Genomic DNA, 23,456 nt, shown 5'->3' with positions numbered 1-23,456 from the left:
AGACGAAAAGATTAGACAAAATGTCTCTATTTCCAGCAATACTCAAGTTCTGTAATACCAAACGACTATTAGGAACTCATTTATTATACTTACATAGACTACATACACTTTCCATAAGCCTGTCTAGCTTCTGCTACACATGACGCTTTTTACTTTGGCTGTGTTTGCTGACAACGCAACCACTAGTTGGTGCAGTACTTACACATGCGCAAATGCAGGCTCTTCAACTGGAACCTCAGTGTCTGCGACGTTCTGGCAGCTGCCAGGATTAGAGGTGACGCTACTCAATTTATCACAAGAAATTCTTATGGCTAGATCGTTCTAGATCGTTCTAGATTATGTTGGATGGAAGCCCAGTAATATGCTACTATGTAGCTAAAGGATGCTAACTATAATCCTCAGATCCATTTAATAATCCAATAATCCTATTAAATACAAAAGGAATTTAATGATTGAATTTCCATTGGAAGACAGTGAATTGGCACCCCGATCGATGGAAAAGAAAATCTGGCAGAGTATAAAATGTGCTGCCAACTCGTTATCGTGATTCGTTTATATGACTGACCAGGACTGATTTCAGCCGAATGCAGCTACTAGCTCACGCCCCACTGGCCGCTCTCCCCCCTCGGCAACTCACTTTCTCCCCCTCCTCCCCACCAGCAGCTTCCTCCCCTCAACCACTTGCTCCAGACCTCGCTGCTCCCCCCACTTCCCTGGCCGATTGTTCCCCACTCACGGCTCCCCGCTCTCTGGTCAGTTGCTCACTCCCCGTGCCCCCCCACAGCTGTTAGTTACAGGCAGCGCAGCATCCCTCCTCTTGCCCACTCGCTCCTACGTTTCATTAGTCTCCATGCGCCGCCCGAAGAAGCAAGGCGGGCCGCAAGGGGTAACGGGGCGACGTAGGAGCTAGTGACTGAGAGGAGGGAAGCGGCATGGCCTAGAGCTAGCAGGGGGAGGGGATGCAGGAAGCAAGCGGCCAGAGAGCCGGGTGGGGCGAAGCGAGAAACAATCGACCAGGGGAGTGGGGGGCAGCAGCGAGGTCTGGAGTGAGCAGCTGAGGGGGGAGAGCTTCAACCTCAAAGTCTCCCATTCAGCTGCTTACTCCAGCTGCGTTGTCAGGAATCACTTTCTTAATTTTATCCCAAATTTTTCTTTCTAGAACCACCAAAGTTAAAACGACTGGCCTGCAGTTGCTAGGCTTATCTTTACACCCTTTTTTGAAAAAGGGTGTAACGTTTGCAATTCTCTAGTCCTCTGGCACCACCCCCGAGTCTAAGGAAGATTGAAAAATTATGGCCAGTGCCTCTGCAATTTCCTTTCTCACTTCCCTCAGTAACCATCTCATCTGGTCCTGGTGCCTCATCCGCTTTAAGTACAGACATCCTATCCAATACCTCCTCCTTATCAATTTTAAACTTCTCTAGTGTCTGACTTACCTCCTCTTTCAACATTGCCTGGGTTGCATCTTCATCCTTAGTAAAGACAGATGTAAAGTATTAATTTAATACCTCAGCTATGCCCTCTGCCTTCATGTGTAAATCCCATTTTTGGTCCGTAATCGGCCCCACTCCTCTTTTTACTATTTATATGCCTATAGAAAACTTTGGGATTCCCTTTAATGCTAGCTGCCAGTCTTTTTTCATACTCTCTCTTTGCTTCTCTTATTTGCTTTATCACTTCCCCTGTGGACTTCCTATATTCAGCCTGGTTCTCAATCGTATTTTCTACCTGGCATTTGTCATAAACACACTTTTTCTTCTTTATCTTAATCTCTACTTCTTCTGTCATCCAGGGAGCTCTGGATTTGTTTGCCCTATCTTTCCCCTTCGAGGGAACATACCTTGACTGTGCCCAAACTATCTCTTCTTGGGAGGTAGCCCATTGTTCAGCTACCATATTTCCTGCTAACCTCTGACTCCAGTTTATTCGTCCCAGATCTGCTCTTACCCCATTGAAGTTGGTTTTCCCCTAGTTAATTATTTTTACTCTGGGTCATTCTTTGTCCTTTTCAATAGTCAGCCTTAACCTTATGATACAATGATCAATGTCCCCTAATGTTCTCCTACAGATACTTGATCCATTTGGCCAACCACATTCCCAAGAACCAGGTCTAGCAGTGCCTCCTTTCTCGTTTGACTATGAACATACATATAAACATATGAACATACGAATTAGGAGCAGGAGTAGGCCACTCGGCCCTTCGAGCCTGCTCCGCCATTCAATACGATGGCTGGTCTGATTGTCACCTCAACGCCACATTCTCACCTACCCCCAATAACCTTTCACCCCCTTCCTTATCAAGAATCTATCTACCTCTGCCTTAAAAATATTCAAAGGCTCTGCTTCCACTGCCTTTTGAAGAAGAGTTTTAAAGACCCTCTGAGAGAAAACAATTTCTCCTCATCTCTGTCTTAAACGGGCAACCCTTTATTTTTAAACAGTGACCCCTAGTTCTAGATTCTCCCACAAGAGGAAACATCTTTTCCACATCCACCCTGTCAAAACCCCTCAGGATATTATATGTTTCAATCAAGTCGCCTCTTACTCTTCTAAACTCCAGCGGATACAAGCCTAGTCTGTCCAATCTTTCCTCATCAGACAACCCACCCATTCCAGGTATTAGTCTAGTAAACCTTCTCTGAACTGCTTCCAACACATTTACATCCTTCCTTAAATAAGGAGACCAATACTGTACACAGTACTCCAGATGTGGTCTCACCAATGCCCTGTATAACTGAAGCATAACCTCCATAATTTTGTATTCAATTCCCCTCACAATAAATGATAACACTCTATTAGCTTTCGTCATCACTTGCTGCACCTGCATACTAACCTTTTGCGATTCATGCACCAGGACACCCAGATCCCTCTGCATCTCAGAGCTCTGCAATCTCTCACCATTTAGATAATATGCTTCTTTTTTATTCTTCTGGCCAAAATGGACAATTTCCCACTGTCCCACATTATACTCCATTTCCAGGTCTTTGCCCACTCACTTAACCTATCTAAATCCCTTTGTAGCCTCCTTATGCCCCCTTCACAACTTACTCTCCTACCTATCTTTGTGTCATCAGCAAATTTAGCAACCATATCTTCGGTCCCTTCATCCAAGTCATTTATATAGATTGTAAAAAGTTGAGGCCCCAGTACTGATCCCTGTGACACATCACTCATTACGTCCTGCCAATCAGAAAATGACCCATTTATGCCTACTCTCTGTTTCCTGTTAGCTAGCCAATCTTCTATCCATGCCAAATGTTACCTCCTACACACACTAGCTTTTAGAAAGCTAGTACTAGAAACATACTGCTGTAGAAAATATTCCCGAATGCACTCTAGGAACTCTTGCCCCTCACTGCCCTTTACACTACTACTATCCCAGTCTTAAGTTTGGATAATTAAATGCCCCCATTATAACTACCCTATAAATTTTGCATCTCTCTGTAATTTCCTTGTAAATTTGTTCCTCTACGTCCTTCCCACTAGTTGGTGGCCTAAAGACAACCCCAAGCAATGTAACTGCACCTTTTTTGTTCCTTAGCTCTAGCCAAATAGAGATTCTGTCCTCCACTTCTCTGGGACATCCTTTTTCTCCAGTACTGCAATGCTCTACTCAATCAATACCCTTTCCTCTTTTATTCCCTTTCCTATCTTTCCTGAACACCTTGTATCCAAGAATATTTAACACCCAGTCCTGCCCTTCTTTGAGCTAGGTTTATGTTATAGTCACAACATCATATTTCCACCTGTCACTCTGCGCCTGTAACTCACCAATCTTATGAGCAACACTGTGCTGCACATATATGCACATTAACCCTGATTTAGACTTTATTACTTTCTCCCTTACTCTGACCCCACCTAATACTATTCCCTACTCCAGTGCTGCCTATTTCTCCCAGTATTCTGTGCACCTTGGTATTCCTCTCTGATATTTCCTCCTGGTTCCCACACCCCTGCCAAGTTAGTTTAAACCCTTCCCAATAGCACTAGCAAATCACCTCGCAAGGAAATTTGTCCCAGCTCTGTTCAGGTGCAACCCGTCTGGCCTGTACAGGTCCCACCATCTCCAGAACTGGTCCCAGTGTCCCAGGAATCTAAAGCCCTCCCTCCTGGACCGTCTCTCCAGCCACGCTTTCATCTGCACTATCCTCCTATTTCTAAACTCAATTGCGCCTGGTACTGGGAGCAACCCGGAGATTACTACTTTTGAGGTCCTGCTTGTTAATTTCTTACCTAGCTCACAAAACTCTTTCTGCAGGACCACACCCCTCTTCCTACCAATGGCTGTTCACCCTCCCCCTTCAGGGTACTCTGCAGCCGTTCAGTGACATCCTTGACCCACCACAACAGACGGGGAATTTAAATTCAAATAAATCTGGAATCTGGTGACCATGAAACTACTGGATTGTCATTAAAAACCCATCTGGTTCACTAATGCCCTTTAGGGAAGGAAATCTGCCATCCTTGCTTGATCTGGCCTACCTGTGACTCCAGACCCACAGCAATGTCTCTTAACTGCCCTCTGAAGTGGCTGAGGAACTCACTCAGTTACTTTCAAGAAGGCAGCTCACCACTGCCTTGTCGAGGGCAATTAGGTATGGGCAATAAATGCTGGGCCTTGCCAGCGATGCCCACATCCTATAAATGAACATATATATATATATGAAAGAACAGATAAGATGGACTGGCACCATGGAGTGAGGGTATGGGACATGGATGTAGTGCAGGGGCAGGCATTGAGTTGAGGAGCTGTATCAGTTCAGTGCGAGGTGGCTGTGGGCTGAGTTGAGGAGTTGTTGTTGGTTTATTGAGGGATGGTTATGGGCTGTGCGCAGGAGCTGGGCTGAGGCCGGCCAGGGGGCACTGGTTGACTCCTGAGCCCGGACGGTGCATTGCGCAGTGCGCGTTCCCGCGGCGGCTGGGAGCGGCGGAGGCGTGCTCGCTGGGTGCAGGAGAGAAGCAGAGAAAAGATCAGAGACCGCGAGGAATTCGGAGCAAAGGGAGATAACGAGAGAAAGAGAGGAATCGGATCAGAGAGCCAGGGAGCGGAGCACTGCAAGCCCTCGGGCAGCGAGGTATCGGTGAGTGAAATTGACACAATGTAACTTTCAGCCAGTGTCCGCTACACGGAAACAATTTATTGCAACATTGCAGAGATGTGTCAATGTGCAGCCCGGGAATGAGCAGCTCTCTGCTGAGATCTGTGTATTCATCCAGGGGGTAGAGAGCAGGATTAGGACGAGGTGGGACCGGACCAGGACTAGGATTAAGACCAGGATCGGACAGACAGTGGGGTCCGGCAGTAATCGGTTCCTTTAATCCCACCCGCGTCCTCTGGATAACAGGGTCAGCGTGTGAAAATATCCCAACTTGCACGCACTCAGAAAACAACCCCAAGTCTCAAACTTCTCCTCATACCAATAAATGATTTTAAAAAAACCCACCGAACACCCCCTTTCCCCTGGAGAGAAAGCAAAGGCTACTCCAGATTTACAACAGGAATTATTGTGGTCAGGATCAGGCAGATAGATAGGAAGAAACTTTTTCCCAACAGCAGAGGGGTCAATATCCAGGGGGCATAGATTTAAGGTAAGGGGCAGGAGGTTTAGAGGGGATTTGAGGAAAATCTTTTTCACCCAGAGGGTGGTTGGAATCTGGAACACACTGCCTGAAGGGGTGGTAGAGGCAGGAACCCTCACAACATTTAAGAAGTATTTAGATGAGCACTTGAAAGCATACAAGGCTACGGGCCAATTGCTGGAAAATAGGATTAAAATAGTTAGGTGCTTGATGGCCGGCACAGACACAATGGGCCAAAGGGCCTGTTTCTGTGCTGTATAACTCTATGACTATGACTCTACAGAGGGTGTGGGAGCAGGCAATGGGCAGTTTCAGGTGTCCTGGAGAGGGATCACCTGGGAATGTGTCAGTATTTTCATGGAGTCCCTGGGACTGTCAGTATTTTTAGGGGTCCCTGGGAGTATGTCAGTATTTACCGGGGTTCCTGGGAGGGTGTCAGTATTTATAGGGGTCACAGGGAGTGTATCAGTATTTACAAGGGGTGGGTCCCAGGAAGTGTGTCAGTATCTACAGGGGTCACAGGGAGTGTATCAGTATTTACAAGGGGTGGGTCCCGGACAGTGTGTCAGCATTTACAGGGGTCACAGGGAGTGTATCAGTATTTACAAGGGGTGGGTCCTGGGAAGTGTGTCGGTATCTACAGGAGTCATGGGGAGTGTGTCAGTATTTACAGGGGTCCTGGGGAAGTGTCGCTATTTACTGGGGTCCCAGGGTGAGTATCAGTATTTACAGGGGTCCCGGGAAGTGTGTCTGTATTTCTAGGGGTCCCGGGGAGTGTGTCAGTATTTATCGGGGGGTCCCGGGGAGTGTGTCAGTATTTATCGGGGTGTCCCGGGAAGTGTGTCAGTATTTACAGGGGTCCTGGGGAGTGTGTCAGTATTTACTGGGGGGTCCCGGGGAGTGTGTCAGTATTTACAGGGGTCCTGGGGAGTGTGTCAGTATTTACTGGGGGGTCCCGGGGAGTGTGTCAGTATTTACAGGGGGTCCCGGGGAATGTGTCAGTATTTACTGGGGGGTCCCAGGGAGTGTGTCAGTATTTATCGGGGTGTCCCGGGAAGTGTGTCAGTATTTACAGGGGTCCTGGGGAGTGTGTCAGTATTTACTGGGGGGTCCCGGGAAGTGTGTCAGTATTTACTGGCGGGTCCCGGGAAGTGTGTCAGTATCTACAGGGGTCCTGGGGAGTGTGTCAGTATTTACAGGGGGTGGCCCCCGGGGAGTGTGTCATTATTTATGGGGGTCCCGGGAAGTGTGTCAGTATTTACAGGGGGTCCCGGGGAGTGTGTCAGTATTTACAGGGGTCCTGGGGAGTGTGACAGTATTTACAGGGGGTCCCGGGGAGTGTGTCAGTATTTACAGGGGGTGGGTCCTGGTAAGTGTGTCAGTATTTACAGGGGGTCCCAGGGAGTGTGTCAGTATTTACGGGGGTCCCAGGGAGTGTGTTAGTATTTACAGGGGGACGGTCCCGGGGAGTGTGTCAGTATTTACAGGGGTGGGTCCCGGGGAATGTGTCAGTATTTACAGGGGTGGGTCCCGGGGAATGTGTCAGTATTTACAGGGGTTGGGTCCTGGGGAATGTGTCAGTCTTTACAGGGGGTCCCGGGGAGTGTGTCAGTATTTACAGGGGTGGGTCCCGGGGAATTTGTCAGTATGTATAGAGGATCCCGGGGAGTGTGTCAGTATTTACAGGGGTGGGTCCCGGGGAATGTGTCAGTATGTATAGGGGATCCCGGGGAGTGTGTCAGTATTTACAGGGGTGGGTCCCGGGGAATGTGTCAGTATGTATAGGGGATCCCGGGGAGTGTGTCAGTATTTACAGGGGGTGGGTCCTGGGAAGTGTGTCAGTCCTTACAGGGGGTCCCGGGGAGTGTGTCAGTATTTCCAGGGGGGTCCCGTGGAGTGTGTCAGTATTTACATAGGGGATCCCGGGGAATGTGTCAGTATTTACAGGGGGGGTCCCAGGGAGTGTGTCAGTATTTACAGAGGGGTCCCCGGGGAATGTGTCAGTATTTACAGGGGGGGTCCCAGGGAGTGTGTCAGTATTTACAGGGGTGGGTCCCGGGGAGTGTGTCAGTATTTACAGGGGTGGGTCCCGGGGAATGTGTCAGTATTTACAGGGGCGGTCCCGGGGAATGTGTCAGTATGTATAGGGGATCCCGGGGAGTGTGTCAGTATTTACAGGGGTGGGTCCCGGGGAATGTGTCAGTATTTACGGGGGTCCCAGGGAGTGTGTTAGTATTTACAGGGGGACGGTCCCGGGGAGTGTGTCAGTCTTTACAGGGGGTCCAGGGGAGTGTGTCAGTATTTCCAGGGGGGTCCCGGGGAGTGTGTCAGTATGTATAGGGGATCCCGGGGAATGTGTCAGTATTTACAGGGGGGGTCCCAGGGAGTGTGTCAGTATTTACATAGGGGATCCCGGGGAATGTGTCAGTATTTACAGGGGGGGTCCCAGGGAGTGTGTCAGTATTTACAGGGGTGGGTCCCGGGCAGTGTGTCTGTATTTACAGAGGGGTCCCCGGGGAATGTGTCAATATTTACAGGGGGGGTCCCAGGGAGTGTGTCAGTATTTACAGAGGGGTCCCCGGGGAATGTGTCAGTATTTACAGGGGGGGTCCCAGGGAGTGTGTCAGTATTTACAGGGGTGGGTCCCGGGGAGTGTGTCTGTATTTACAGGGGTGGGTCCCGGGGAATGTGTCAGTATTTACAGGGGCGGTCCCGGGGAATGTGTCAGTATTTACAGGGGGGGTCCCAGGGAGTGTGTCAGTATTTACAGGGGTGGGTCCCGGGGAGTGTGTCTGTATTTACAGAGGGGTCCCCGGGGAATGTGTCAGTATTTACAGGGGGGGTCCCAAGGAGTGTGTCAGTATTTACAGAGGGGTCCCCGGGGAATGTGTCAGTATTTACAGGGGGGGTCCCAGGGAGTGTGTCAGTATTTACAGGGGTGGGTCCCGGGGAGTGTGTCTGTATTTACAGGGGTGGGTCCCGGGGAATGTGTCAGTATTTACAGGGGCGGTCCCGGGGAATGTGTCAGTATTTACAGGGGTGGGTCCCGGGGAGTGTGTCAGTATTTACAGGGGTGGGTCCCGGGGAGTGTGTCAGTATTTACAGGGGCGGTCCCGGGGAGTGTGTCAGTATTTACAGGGGTGGGTCCCGGGGAATGTGTCAGTATTTACAGGGGTGGGTCCCGGGGAATGTGTCAGTATTTACAGGGGTGGGTCCCGGGGAGTGTGTCAGTATTTACAGGGGCGGTCCCGGGGAGTGTGTCAGTATTTACAGGGGTGGGTCCCGGGGAGTGTGTCAGTATTTACAGGGGTGGGTCCCGGGGAGTGTGTCAGTATTTACAGGGGTGGGTCCCGGGGAGTGTGTCAGTATTTACAGGGGCGGTCCCGGGGAGTGTGTCAGTATTTACAGGGGTGGGTCCCGGGGAATGTGTCAGTATTTACAGGGGTGGGTCCCGGGGAATGTGTCAGTATTTACAGGGGTGGGTCCCGGGGAGTGTGTCAGTATTTACAGGGGTGGGTCCCGGGGAGTGTGTCAGTATTTACATAGGGGATCCCGGGGAATGTGTCAGTATTTACAGGGGTGGGTCCCGGGGAATGTGTCAGTATTTACAGGGGGGGTCCCAGGGAGTGTGTCAGTATTTACATAGGGGATCCCGGGGAATGTGTCAGTATTTACAGGGGTGGGTCCCGGGGAATGTGTCAGTATTTACAGGGGCGGTCCCGGGGAATGTGTCAGTATGTATAGGGGATCCCGGGGAGTGTGTCAGTATTTACAGGGGGGGTCCCAGGGAGTGTGTCAGTATTTACAGAGGGGTCCCCGGGGAATGTGTCAGTATTTACAGGGGTGGGTCCCGGGGAGTGTGTCTGTATTTACAGGGGTGGGTCCCGGGGAATATGTCAGTATGTATAGGGGATCCCGGGGAGTGTGTCAGTATTTACAGGGGTGGGTCCCGGGGAGTGTGTCAGTATTTACAGGGGTGGGTCCCGGGGAATATGTCAGTATGTATAGGGGATCCCGGGGAGTGTGTCAGTATTTACAGGGGTGGGTCCCGGGGAGTGTGTCAGTATTTACAGGGGTGGGTCCCGGGGAGTGTGTCAGTATTTACAGGGGTGGGTCCCGGGGAGTGTGTCAGTATTTACAGGGGCGGTCCCGGGGAGTGTGTCAGTATTTACAGGGGCGGTCCCGGGGAGTGTGTCAGTATTTACAGGGGTGGGTCCCGGGGAATGTGTCAGTATTTACAGGGGTGGGTCCCGGGGAATGTGTCAGTATTTACAGGGGCGGTCCCGGGGAGTGTGTCAGTATTTACGGGGGTCCCAGGGAGTGTGTTAGTATTTACAGGGGGACGGTCCCGGGGAGTGTGTCAGTCTTTACAGGGGGTCCCGGGGAGTGTGTCAGTATTTCCAGGGGTGGGTCCCGGGGAATGTGTCAGTATTTACAGGGGCGGTCCCGGGGAGTGTGTCAGTATTTACGGGGGTCCCAGGGAGTGTGTTAGTATTTACAGGGGGACGGTCCCGGGGAGTGTGTCAGTCTTTACAGGGGGTCCCGGGGAGTGTGTCAGTATTTCCAGGGGTGGGTCCCGGGGAATGTGTCAGTATTTACAGGGGCGGTCCCGGGGAGTGTGTCAGTATTTACGGGGGTCCCAGGGAGTGTGTTAGTATTTACAGGGGGACGGTCCCGGGGAGTGTGTCAGTCTTTACAGGGGGTCCCGGGGAGTGTGTCAGTATTTCCAGGGGGGTCCCGGGGAGTGTGTCAGTATGTATAGGGGATCCCGGGGAATGTGTCAGTATTTACAGGGGGGGTCCCAGGGAGTGTGTCAGTATTTACAGGGGCGGTCCCGGGGAATGTGTCAGTATGTATAGGGGATCCCGGGGAGTGTGTCAGTATTTACAGGGGGGGTCCCAGGGAGTGTGTCAGTATTTACAGAGGGGTCCCCGGGGAGTGTGTCTGTATTTACAGGGGTGGGTCCCGGGGAGTGTGTCTGTATTTACAGGGGTGGGTCCCGGGGAATGTGTCAGTATTTACAGGGGTGGGTCCCGGGGAATATGTCAGTATGTATAGGGGATCCCGGGGAGTGTGTCAGTATTTACAGGGGTGGGTCCCGGGGAGTGTGTCAGTATTTACAGGGGTGGGTCCCGGGGAGTGTGTCAGTATTTACAGGGGTGGGTCCCGGGGAGTGTGTCAGTATTTACAGGGGCGGTCCCGGGGAGTGTGTCAGTATTTACAGGGGTGGGTCCCGGGGAATGTGTCAGTATTTACAGGGGTGGGTCCCGGGGAATGTGTCAGTATTTACAGGGGCGGTCCCGGGGAGTGTGTCAGTATTTACGGGGGTCCCAGGGAGTGTGTTAGTATTTACAGGGGGACGGTCCCGGGGAGTGTGTCAGTATTTACGGGGGTCCCAGGGAGTGTGTCAGTATTTACAGGGGGTCCCGGGGAGTGTGTCAGTATTTACGGGGGTCCCAGGGAGTGTGTCAGTATTTACAGGGGCGGTCCCGGGGAGTGTGTCAGTATTTACGGGGGTCCCAGGGAGTGTGTCAGTATTTACAGGGGGTCCCGGGGAGTGTGTCAGTATTTACGGGGGTCCCAGGGAGTGTGTTAGTATTTACAGGGGGACGGTCCCGGGGAGTGTGTCAGTCTTTACAGGGGGTCCCGGGGAGTGTGTCAGTATTTCCAGGGGTGGGTCCCGGGGAATGTGTCAGTATTTACAGGGGCGGTCCCGGGGAGTGTGTCAGTATTTACGGGGGTCCCAGGGAGTGTGTTAGTATTTACAGGGGGACGGTCCCGGGGAGTGTGTCAGTCTTTACAGGGGGTCCCGGGGAGTGTGTCAGTATTTCCAGGGGGGTCCCGGGGAGTGTGTCAGTATGTATAGGGGATCCCGGGGAATGTGTCAGTATTTACAGGGGGGGTCCCAGGGAGTGTGTCAGTATTTACATAGGGGATCCCGGGGAATGTGTCAGTATTTACAGGGGTGGGTCCCGGGGAATGTGTCAGTATGTATAGGGGATCCCGGGGAGTGTGTCAGTATTTACAGGGGGGGTCCCAGGGAGTGTGTCAGTATTTACAGGGGTGGGTCCCGGGGAATGTGTCAGTATTTACAGGGGTGGGTCCCGGGGAATGTGTCAGTATTTACAGGGGCGGTCCCGGGGAATGTGTCAGTATGTATAGGGGATCCCGGGGAGTGTGTCAGTATTTACAGAGGGGTCCCCGGGGAATGTGTCAGTATTTACAGGGGTGGGTCCCGGGGAGTGTGTCTGTATTTACAGGGGTGGGTCCCGGGGAATGTGTCAGTATTTACAGGGGCGGTCCCGGGGAATGTGTCAGTATGTATAGGGGATCCCGGGGAGTGTGTCAGTATTTACAGGGGGGGTCCCGGGGAGTGTGTCAGTATTTACAGGGGTGGGTCCTGGGGAATATGTCAGTATGTATAGGGGATCCCGGGGAGTGTCCCTAGGTGACGTTCTGAGGAACATCCCAAATGACGAGAGGCTTTTCACCTTGGGTGACTTCAACGCATGTGTTGGGCCAACATGCCTCAGTCATCGTGGGGTGGGAAAAATCCACGATAATGGCGCCCTGAATGAACTATGCGTCACCAAAACCTTCTTCCAGGGTAGACATCGCCACAAGGTCTGGTTATTGGCACAAAGTAGACCTAATCATCACAAGGAGGTGCGATCTGCCCAGTGTTCTTCACACCTGCACCTTATGCAGTGCAGATTGCGACACCGACCACTCTCTTATCAGCAGCAGACTGAAGGTGCACCCCTGAAAGTTCCACAGCTCCAAACATGACAGCCCACCATGCATCAACATCCCTTGCATAAGCATCGATGCTGAATACCAGCACTTTGCACTGTCGCTAGAACACTTGCTACCCACCAAAGCCTTAACGGGAAACACCGATGCCGGCATTGATAAAACTTGGAAGTCACTAAGCTCAATCATCTATGAAGCAGCAGAAGCATTATTTGGTAAAGGTGGAACCCGCAACAAGGGCTGGTTTGAGACCTACAAAGCCTCCATGATGCACAACATAAACACAGTAGCTAAGATACCGCATGACCTGAAAGTAGCCAAGACAACCATGCAAAGGAGGGAGATACTGTGCAAACAAACACTGGATCAGCTTATATCAAGAAGTCCAAACTGCCTGTGATAAAGGAAATCTATGAGCTTTGTACGAAGGGATCAAGTGCCATCACCAAAGTTGCTCCCCTGAAGTCAGCAGATGGTGAAGAACTAAACAGATGTCCCGCCGGGCAAAACGCTACTGTAAACATGTACTTTTCTGAGTCGGACATCTCCCAGTCTGTGCTCGATGCTCTCCCGCAACTTCCTGTCCTGGATGAGTTAGATGAAGAACCCTCATCACTGGAGCTCGAGAAGGTCATAGATCGCCTAGCCAACAGAAGGGCACCCGGGCAAGGATGGTATCCCAGCCAAACTGCTCAAGCACGGAAAGTCCCATCTATTGCCGCACCCTTATGACCTTCTCCTTCTCTGCTGGAAAGTAGGCTTTGTTCCACAGGAGATGTGTGATGCCAAAATCATCACACTGTACAAAAAAACAAAGGTGACAGAGGAGATCTAAACAGCTACAAGGGCATCTCACTCCTCCTCGTTATGGGGAAGGCTTTTGCTAGGGTCATACTTAAAAGACTCCATTTACTTGCAGACCCAGCGTATCTGGAAGCACAGTGTGGATTCCGTGCTGGCAGATCCACTGTGGATGTGATCTTCTCTATATGCAGGCTACAAGAGAAGTGTACGGAACAGAGTATACCCCTTTACCTTATTTTTATAGATCTCACTAAGACATTCGACTCCATCACCAGAGCAGAGCTCTACAAAATTTTGGGAAAAATCGGCTGTCCACTGAAGCTCGTCAGTCTCATCCTCTCCTTCCACGACAACATGCACTGCACTGTACAGTTTGATGGCTCCACTTCCGACAGTTTCGGAATGAGGAGTGGAGTGAAACAGGGTTGTGTCCCAGCCCCCACTCTGTTTGGCATCGTCTTCTCCATGGCTCCTGACCTTCGCCTTCCCTGCAGATATGGAAGGAATCTACTTGCACACTAGGTCAGACGGCAAGCTCTACAATCTATCAAGGCTGCAAGTGAAGACAAGAACACATCACGTCCTGATCAGGGAACTCCTCTAGACTGATGATGCTGCACTATTCACTCACACGGAAACTCAGTTACAAAGACTCATGGACTGTCTCTCCCGTGCCTGTAACCTGTTCTCTTTGACTATAAGCGTCAAGAAAAACCATGGTCATGGGACAAGGTGTTGCATCTCCGTCCCTGATCACCCTAAATAACACCGCACTGGAAGTGGTTCGCAAATTCTGCTATCTTGGGTCCACTGTGACAGACAGTCTGTGCCTTGATGCAGAGCCCGTTACACGCATAGGGAAAGCAGCTACACCTTTGGCCAACTTGCAAAATGTGCATGGGATAACACCGAGCTGATGGTCACCTTGGGACCAAGCTGATGGTTTATAAGGCCTGTGATCTCAACACCTTACTATATGGCTGTGAAACATTGGTGAGTTACAGCTACCAGGAAAGGAAGATCAATAATTTCCATCTTCGTTGTCTGTGGTGCATTCTGGGTATATCCTGGCAGGACTAAACCACAAATGTGGCAGTCCTCTCAAAGGCCGAGCTCCCAAGTGTGTTGGCACTAATCAAACAGAGGCGGCTTCGGTGGATCGGACATGTCCGCAGGATGGAAGACGGTTGCATGCCCAAGGCCGTTCTTTATGGTGAAGTAGCCGGGGCCAGACGACCAGTGGGGTGGTGGGGGGGGGTGCTCAAAGCTCTGCTTCAACGATGCTTGCAAGCGTGACATGAAGGGTCCTAAATGTCGACTGTCGCATCTGGGAATCACTAGCTGGCAAAAGAGGGAAATGGCGACATATCCTGTAGACTGTTATGCACTACCACGACAACAGTTGCTACAGCAGTTTGGCAACAGGTGCCAACGTCAAAAACAACAACTCACAGCGTCACTTGGCAGCTTCACGTGCAGCACTTGCAGCAGAACCTGCCTTTCAGGGATTGGCCTTCACAGCCATCGATAAAAGTGTACCAAGAGAAGGCACCCCACCTAAATGGATTGTTTGCTGCGCGTCCATCATCTTTCACAGATGGAAGGATGCCGACCAAACTCAGGCAGTGTGTCAATATTTACAGGGGGTCCCGGGGACTGTGTTGGTATTTACAAGGGGTTCCTGTGGGAGTATGTTCCCCCACCCACCTCTTCCCACCTCCTGAAGGTGCTGACTGTCCCTGAGCTTTGAGTCCAGCTTCACTCATACACCCCAACCAAATGAGTCATTCTTCTTACATGGGCCGAGAGAATGATGGCTGGCTATTGGACCACAGTGGGCAGCACAACGAAGTCCGGGTGCTGTGCTCACCAACATTCAGACATGTGCATTTAAGGAACTTAGGAATTGGAAGAGGCCATTCAGCCCCTCAAGCCTTTTCCTCCATTCAATCAGATCACAGCAGGCTTCACTGGGTAGCAATCAGGAGTGAGGACCCTGGCTGATTCCCCTCCTCTCTAAAGTAAAGGGCATTGAGGCCAACTGTAACACCTCTACCACCTGACTGGCAGCCCAGTATTGTTTGATCTGCATTATAACAGTCTAGCAACCATTCTGTTCCTTAGAGATCAGATGACTCAGCACATATCACGTGATATGAATCTGTGAAATAAGCACTTGCCTGAATGTTTAAGGGATTTAAAATCTCTCTTTGTGATCATTAATGACAGTCTTCATGTTTCTTCGATGCTGACAGCTCCACCGGACATACTAAAACATTCCACTTCCTGAAATGAGCTCCACTGTGTCCAGTCACAGATGTGTAAATTAGAACCATCAATAAACTGACTGGGCACCCAGCCCAGAAACAATCCAGATAATGAAAATACCTTCTTGTCTGGAATCTTTCATTCAATCCTGCTACTAACGACAGAGCTTTAAGCGGTTGGTTGACTGTTCATTGCCAACAGAAACTCCATAGAGTTACACAGTGAGTGATCCTTACCCTGCTGAATTAACTGGAACTCTGTGCAGTTTGAGTGATCCTTACCCCACTGGATAAACAGGGTGGCACAGTGGCGCAGTGGTTAGCACCACAGCCTCACAGCTCCAGGGAACCAGGTTCAATTCTGGGTACTGCCTGTGTGGAGTTTGCAAATTCTCCCTGTGTCTGCGTGGGTTTTCGCCGGGTGCTCCAGTTTCTTCCCACAGCCAAAGACTTGCAGGTTGATAGGTAAATTGGCCATTGTAAATTGCCAATTTGGAATATGGGATTACTGCAGGGTAAGTATAAATGCGTGGTTGTTGGTTGACTCAGTGGGCCGAAGGGCCTGTTTTAGTGCAGTATCAATAAATAAACAGGAACTCTGTACAATTACACAGTGAGCAATCCTTACCCTGCTGAATAAGCAGTGGGCTGGATTTTAAGTTCTCAATGTGCTTGGACTTGGGGGGGGTGGGGGCGGGGTGGTCCATATCACGTGGGAAAACCAAAAATAAGTGTAGCAGCGTATTACCATATCATTACCAGGTTTGCTGACCAATTGATTGAGTGGGTGTGATCTTGACCAGCATGAGTCGATTTCAACTCCACTATTTAATGGGACATTTCAAACGTGAAATTTGATGGATTGGAAACGGAGTTTACAGGATAGATTGACTCGTTCAAAGGCTGGGCTTTGTTTTAGTGATGCCTGTCTGGATATGATGCTAGGGGCCGGAAGGGCCTGCAGGGAGATATTGTTTCTCACTGAAGGGAGGACGACGACCCCTCAGGAAGTTTCACCCATTCTGAGGGTACACCATCACAGGACTCATGCAGACTGTGCCCCAGCTCAGACACTTTGGTGGGACCAGGAACGAAAGTAATTGCGTTTTTTGCCTGCTGACTGACGCATCACAAGTGAGCCAGAGTAGACGGCGGAGACGGGGACAGAAGTGGAGAGTCCAAGCATCACAAGGCACAGGATGCTCCGAGCTCTCCTCAGCTGGTAGCTGATGCTGAACCTCAGGGGGCCATTGAGGACGAGGATACTTCTGGAGCAGAGGCAAAGAATGTGTGAATGTACTGGCAGGCGTTCCAGTTGGACTGTGCACACTTGCAGAGAGATGGTATGAATGTCTTGATGTTGCCAGCTTTCATGTTGATGGCTTCAGTCATAGAAAGAATGGTCACCTGCATGAAGTATAAAACATGGCAATCACACGAGTGCGTGCAGGCCCTCACCAATGGCTTGCACACTGAATACAAGCTTAAATAGCATGCATGATACCCTAGCCTTGACCATTCATCACCCCCACTGATCTGCAGCAAAGTGCTCTCCAACTCTTTGCAATTGCGGGGGGACCATTAGAGAGATGATGGTGAAAGGGGACACGGAAGTGGGGACTCCACTCAAAACGTCTGCACTTCTCGCTCATCTCCCTCCCGTCTGTGAATAGCCCACATGTGTCCTGATGGCCAAGCCTGCCCCATGCACAGGTGTAGGTGGAGCAGTCTTTGGCGGGGCCAAAGCCAACGGCATCTCAGCAGTCAGAGCAAGGATATGAGCAGCCTGCCTGTAGCTGAAGCCACAGGGCTACACCACATAGAAGTGCCGCAGAAGAGGAAGAGGAGTTGCCCAAGAGTATTCAGATGAGTATGCTGTACAATGTTGGCATCTTAAGTTTCAGTTTAATTTTTGAGCCATGCAGATATTATTTGTTTCCACCACTTTCTCATTCTGCCTATTTTGGTTGCTGCCTGGCAAGAGGTCCTTTTACTTGTAATGAACGGTGAAACATGAATTGATGCTGAGCAGTGTGGGGGGTGGTAGTTGGGTGCTGTGAGAAGGATGCTCGGTTGCTTGCAGGACTGCTTTGTGTTGAGAGAAGTGGGAGGAAGTGGCTTTTGCACGTGACTGTCAGACGGGTGGACTGGAAGAACCTAAGCAAACCACAAGCCGAGCAGCAAAGCTGCTGGTGCCTTGCCCACATCATGTTCCACCTCCTCCTCTGAATCATCTGAAGGGACTCTGTGCTCTGCACCTTGTTCCTCCTTCCGGTCCGAACCTCGCTGCTGTGTAGAGAGCAGTACCGCATGAACATTCGTGAGACTGGGCCTAATGCGTATCAAAGGGCGCCTCCAGGTCTGTCTGGGCACCTGAAACGTGTCTTCATCCTGCCGGTGGCTTGCTCAATGACACATCTATGGTTGTCCTATGGCTTTTGCTGTATTGCTCCTGGGTGTCATTAGTTGGGTCTTTATTTAAGTGGGTATCCCTTGTCTCTGAGCAGCCGGTGGTTATTCTGCTTCATGGTGCGAAGAGGTTAGGGAGGGTGGACTGCCGCGGGATGAAAGCATCAGGAGTGCTGCCTGCGAATCTTGCACACACCTGTACAAACAGAACAGCGTTTTGTGGCTGCACACCAGCTACGCAGTGATGGGGTGGAAGCCCCTCTGCTTGATAAACACTCCAAGGTGATCTCAGGCTGCTTTAATTGCCATGTGCGTGCAGTTGATGACACCCTGCACCTGTGGGAAGACAACTGGAGCCACAAACCTGAGTGCCTGCTCACTCAGACTGGCATCAGCAGTGGGAAAGCTGAAATAATTGTCTTGCCCTGACAAAGAGGCCGTCAGTTGTCTGTCTTACACTGAATCAACTGTGACTCTGTACATTTAACGCAGCAAGTGACCCTTGCCTGCTGAATAAACAGTAATAAGATCATAAGAAATTGAAGCAAGAGTAGGCCATTCGGCCCCTGGAGCCTGCTCCGCCATTCAATAAGATGATGGCTGATTTGATTGGAACCTTACCTCCACTCTCTTGCCTGCTTTCCATAACTTGACTGCCTTATAGATCAAAATGTTTAGGGTGGTGTTGGTATTGTTCTGAATGAATACTTTGCATCTGTCTTCACAAAAGAGGGGGATGATGCAGATACTGTAGTTAAGGAGGAGGAGTGTGAAGTATTGGATGTGATAAACACAGGGAAAGAGGAAGTATTAATGGGATTAGCCTCCCTGAAAGTTGATAAATCATCAGGGCCGGATGAAATGTACCCCAGGCTGTTAAAAGAAGCAAGGCAGGAAATAGCGGAAGGTCTGACCATCATTTTCCAGTCCTCACGGGATAACGGTGTGGTGCCGGAGGATTGGAGAACTGCTAGCGTACTTCTGTTTAAAAAGGGAGTCGGGATAGACCAAATAATTACAGTCCAGTCAGTCTAACCTCAGTAGTGGGCAAATTATAGAAATCTATTCTGAGAGACAGGATAAACTGTCACTTAGAAAGGCACAGGTTAATCAAGGATAGTCAGAATGGATTTGTTAAGGGAAGATCTTGTCTGACCATCTTGATTGAATTTTTTGAAAAAATAACAAGGATGATTGAGGGTAGTGTAGTTGATGTGGTCTGTGGATTTCAGCAAGGCTTTTGACAAGGTCCCACATGGCAGTCTGGTTAAAAAAAATAAAATCCCATGGGATCCAGAGAAATGCAGCAAGGTGGATACAAAATTGGTTCAGTGGCAGGAAACAAAGGGTAATTGTTGACGGGTGTTTTTACGACCGGAGGGCTGTTTCCAGTGGCGTTCCGCAGAGCTCAGTACAGGGTCCCCTGCTTTTTCTGGTCTATATTAACGATTTGGACGTAAATGTAGGGGGTCATGATCAAGAAGTTTGCAGACGACACAAAGATTGGCCGTGTGGTAGATAGCGAGGAGGATAGTTGTAGGCTGCAGGAAGATATTGATGGTCTGGTCAGATGGGCAGAAAAGTGGCAAATGGAATTCAACCCAGAGAAGTGTGAGGTGATGCATTTGGGGAGGTCAAACAAGGCAAAGGAGTACACGATTAATGGGAGAATACGGAAAGGTGTAGAGGAAGTGAGGGACCTTGGAGTGAATGTCCACAGATCCCTGAAGGTAGCAGGACAGCTCGATAATGTGTTTAAGAAGGCATATGGAATCCTTTCCTTTATTAGCCGAGGTATAGAATATAAGAGCAGGGAGGTTATGCTGGAACTGTATAAATAATTGGTTAGGCCACAACTTGAGTACTGTGTGCAGTTCTGGTCACCTCATTACAGAAAGGATGTAATTGCACTAGAGAGGGTACAGAGGAGATTTACAAGGATGTTGCCGGGACTGGAAAAATGCAGCTATGAGGAAAGATTGGATAGGCTGGAGTTGTTCTCCTTGGAACAGAGAAGGCTGAGGGGAGATCTGATTGAAATGTACAAAACTTTGAGGGACCTGCAATAGAGTGGATGTGAAGGGTCTCTTCACTATAGCAGAGAGGTCAGTGACGAGGGGGCAGAGATTTAAAGTGTTTGGTAGAAAAATTAGAAGGGAGATGAGGAAAAACTTTTTCACCCAGAGAATGGTAGGGGTCTGGAACTCACTGCCTGAAAGGGTTGTAGTGGCAGAAACCCTCAACTCATTTGAAAGGTGTCTGGATATGCACCTTAAGGGCCGTAATCTGCAGGGCTACAGGCCAAAATGCTGGAAGGTGGGATTAGACTGGTGGCACGATTTTCAGCCGGCACAGACACAATGGGCCAAGTGGCCTCTTTCTGTGCTGTAAACTTTCCATGATTCTCTGAAAATTTGTCTAATTCTGCACAATTACACAGCAAGTGATCCTTATCCTGCTGAATAAAACTGTACAGTTACACAGCGATTGATCCTTACCTTGAACAAACAGTGACTCTGTACAGTTACACAACAAACGGAGTGACTAGCCCTGTCAATGTTTGCCGGCTACACGTTGTACAGTGTCTGAATATTGAGCACCCTGATGGCTAATTGATGGTCAGTATTCTAAGTATCCATGTTGTGCTTTACTTGTCTGCTCTTCATTATTGGTTCTTGCATATATCTTCATGTCTTAGGTGATCCCTCTTGGTAGCTGGTTACTCCGCACTGTGTGGTAGCTATGATGTACTCTGGGGTGGCAGGCCGACTCTGCAAGCAGAGGCAGAAGGAGCTCGGGGCAGGCAAGCACGACCAGGCCTTCAAGTACCTCGGGCAGGATTACGAGACGCTTCGCAATGACTGCCTTGACCGAAGAGTGCTGTTTGAGGACCAGCACTTCCCTGTGGGCCCCTCCATCATCGGGTTCAAGGAGCTGGGGCCGCAATCCTCGAAAACATTCGGAATCAAGTGGAAGAGGCCAAAGGTGGGTATGAGCAGGACTCTGAGTGTGAACAGACCCAGCCCCGCACATGTACCCTCACACGGAGGGGCTATTGCAGCTTATGTTGTTGCCTTCATGCTGTCTGAACCGGCTGTTGTTCGGAGTTGGAAGTTCCTGACTTAAGAGTCATGGATTTCACAGCACAGAAAGGCTTTTTGTCCCATCGCCCCTGTGCTGTCTCTCTGAAAGAGATCTCCCCTTCCAGTCCCCTTAGTATTTCCTTTCTCAAATATTTATTGACATCCTTTTTGAAAGATGTTATGGATTCTGCTTCTCCTAGTTTTGCAAGCTGTGAATTCCAAGTCCTAATGGCCCTGAACTGATAGGCGTTTGTTGGTGAGGGTATTAAGCGATACGGAGCCAAGGCAGGTGGGTGGAATTAAGATACAAATCAGCCATGATCTCAATAAATGGTGGAACAGGCTCAAAGGGCTGAATGGCCTCCTCACTCCTATATTCCTCAGCAAAAAAAAAACTCCCTAAGCTCCCCCCTTTGTTCTTTAGATTGCCTGTTTAGTATCTCTGCCGTACTCCATGTGAGAATTCCTGATAACCATGACCTGATATCCTAAAGGATAAGCGGATTTTCCCGAAGGTATGAGCCACACAGGCCTGGTTTGATTCTGGATCTCTGCTGGTTCAGTAGCAGGAGACAGGCCGCTACTGGTGGCCTCAGCCCCTCGGGTATGGCCGGGGAAATCCGTGGTTGATTCTCCCTGCTCCCGGTCCCTGTTGGGGCACCGCACCGGAAGTTGGGTGCTGGATCGAATGTGAGATCAGGTTCAAGTGAGGCATGCTCTCTCAATGCTGAGGCATGCTTATGAAGGAGTGTCCCAGGGTGTTCCTTGCCAAAGAAAGCACCAGGGGAATTTTGCCCTGTAGATATCCTGGGCTATGCTGGAGCCAGGGACTGTGATGGGCTGGAGCTGATGTGGAAGTAGCTGAAGAGTTTGAAGAATTGGTAGGTTTGAAGAATGGCTGGGCGGTCTTGTTACCCCCATAAACTTGAGCTTATCCAAAACCCTGCTGCTAGTATCCTAATGTGCATTAAGTCTCGTTTACCCATCATCCCATGCTCACTGACCTACATTGGCTCCTAAGGCAGCAATACCTCAATTTAAAAATTCTCATTCCTGTTTTCAAATCCATCCACAGCCCCTTCCCCCTGCCCCACCATTTCTGTGAATGCCTACAACCCTCCAGATATCTGCACCCCTCCAATTCTGGCCTCTTGTGCTTTCCCAATTTTAATTGCTCGTGCCTTCAGCCGCCTGGGTCACAAGCTCTGGAATTCCTTCCCTAAACTTCTCCGTCTTTCTCCTTTAAGACACGTCTTCAAACGCACTTCTTTGCCCAACCTTTTTGTCACCTGTCCTCATATCATCTTATGTGGCTCGGTGTCAGATTTTGTCTGATTTATTCTCAAGTGCCTTTGGACATATTACCAAGCTAAAGGAGCTAAATAAATGTTGTTATTGGTATCTAACACTAATGGGGGTAAAGCTCATTGATGGGGCAGCAGCTTTGGTCAAGTCTGTGCCATTCTGGGTTAGATTTGAGTTCGTGGTCATCTGGGTTGGTAGGATGATGGACACTGCAAATGGCTGCCAGTGTGAGACTGATGGAAACTGCAAATGGCTGCCTGTGTGAGTGTGATGGACATTACAAATGGCTGCCTGTGTGAGTGTGATGGACAGTGCAAATGGTTTCCAGTGTGGACTGATGGAAACTGCAAATGGCTGCCTGTGTGAGTGTGTTGGACATTACAAATGGCTGCCTGTGAGAGTGTGTTGGACAGTGCAAATGGCTGCCTGTGTGAGACTGATGGACAATGCAAATGGCTGCCTGTGTGAGTGTGATGGACATTGCAAATGGCTGCCTGTGTGAATGTGATGGACAGTGAAAATGGTTGCCTGTGTGGACTGATGGACAATGCAAATGGCTGCCAGTGAGGGTCTGACAAACAGTGCAAATCGACACTGGAAATGGATGCCAGTGAGGGACTGATGAACAGTGCAAATAGATGCCAGTGTGGATTGATAAATGATGCAAATGGTTGCCAGTGTGAATTGATGGACGTTACAAATGGCTGCCAGTGTGGGACTGATGGACAGTGCAAATGGCTGCCAGTGTGGGACTGTTGGACAGTGCAAATGGCTGCCAGTGTGGGACTGTTGGACAGTACAAATGGCTGCCAGTGTGGGACTGATGGAAAGTGCAAATGGCTGCCAGTGTGGGACTGTTGGACAGTGCAAATGGATGCCAGTGTGGGACTGATGGACAGTGTAAATGACTGCCAGTGAGGGTCTGATGGACACCTCAAATGGCTGCCTGTGTGAGTGTGTTGGACATTACAAATGGCTGCCTGTGTGAGTGTGATGGACAGTGCAAATGGCTGCCTGTGTGAGTGTGATGGACATTACAAATGGCTGCCTGTGTGAGTGTGATGGACATTACAAATGGCTGCCTGTGTGAGTGTGATGGACAGTGCAAATGGCTGCCTGTGTGAGTGTGATGGACATTACAAATGGCTGCCTGTGTGAGTGTGACGGACAGTGCAAATGACTGCCTGTGTGAGTGTGATGGACAGTGCAAATGGCTGCCTGTGTGAGTGTGATGGACATTACAAATGACTGCCTG

The 23,456-nt window shown here is 49.9% G+C and overlaps 2 protein-coding genes across 2 annotated transcripts in view; one reads left to right on the top strand and one right to left on the bottom strand.

Moving 5' to 3' along the window:
• The window catches only part of tm7sf2 (transmembrane 7 superfamily member 2), a 558,775-nt gene that overhangs the window by 23,293 nt on the left and 512,026 nt on the right, over window positions 1-23,456 (bottom strand). The window lies entirely within an intron of this gene.
• LOC137355847 (calpain-1 catalytic subunit-like) overlaps window positions 4,849-23,456 on the top strand; it is a 63,250-nt gene continuing 44,642 nt past the window's right edge. Inside the window, exons 1-2 of the mRNA XM_068021430.1 lie at window positions 4,849-5,081; window positions 20,512-20,798. Of these exons, the coding sequence (XP_067877531.1) occupies window positions 20,556-20,798 (243 nt within the window). The 5' untranslated portion in view covers window positions 4,849-5,081; window positions 20,512-20,555. The remainder of the gene's footprint in view (window positions 5,082-20,511; window positions 20,799-23,456) is intronic.

This window comes from Heterodontus francisci, chromosome 44 (assembly GCF_036365525.1).
Source record: "Heterodontus francisci isolate sHetFra1 chromosome 44, sHetFra1.hap1, whole genome shotgun sequence".
Classification (NCBI taxonomy): domain Eukaryota; kingdom Metazoa; phylum Chordata; class Chondrichthyes; order Heterodontiformes; family Heterodontidae; genus Heterodontus; species Heterodontus francisci.
Note: the sequence above shows the minus strand (reverse complement) of the source record. Positions and strands in the feature narration are given on the sequence as shown.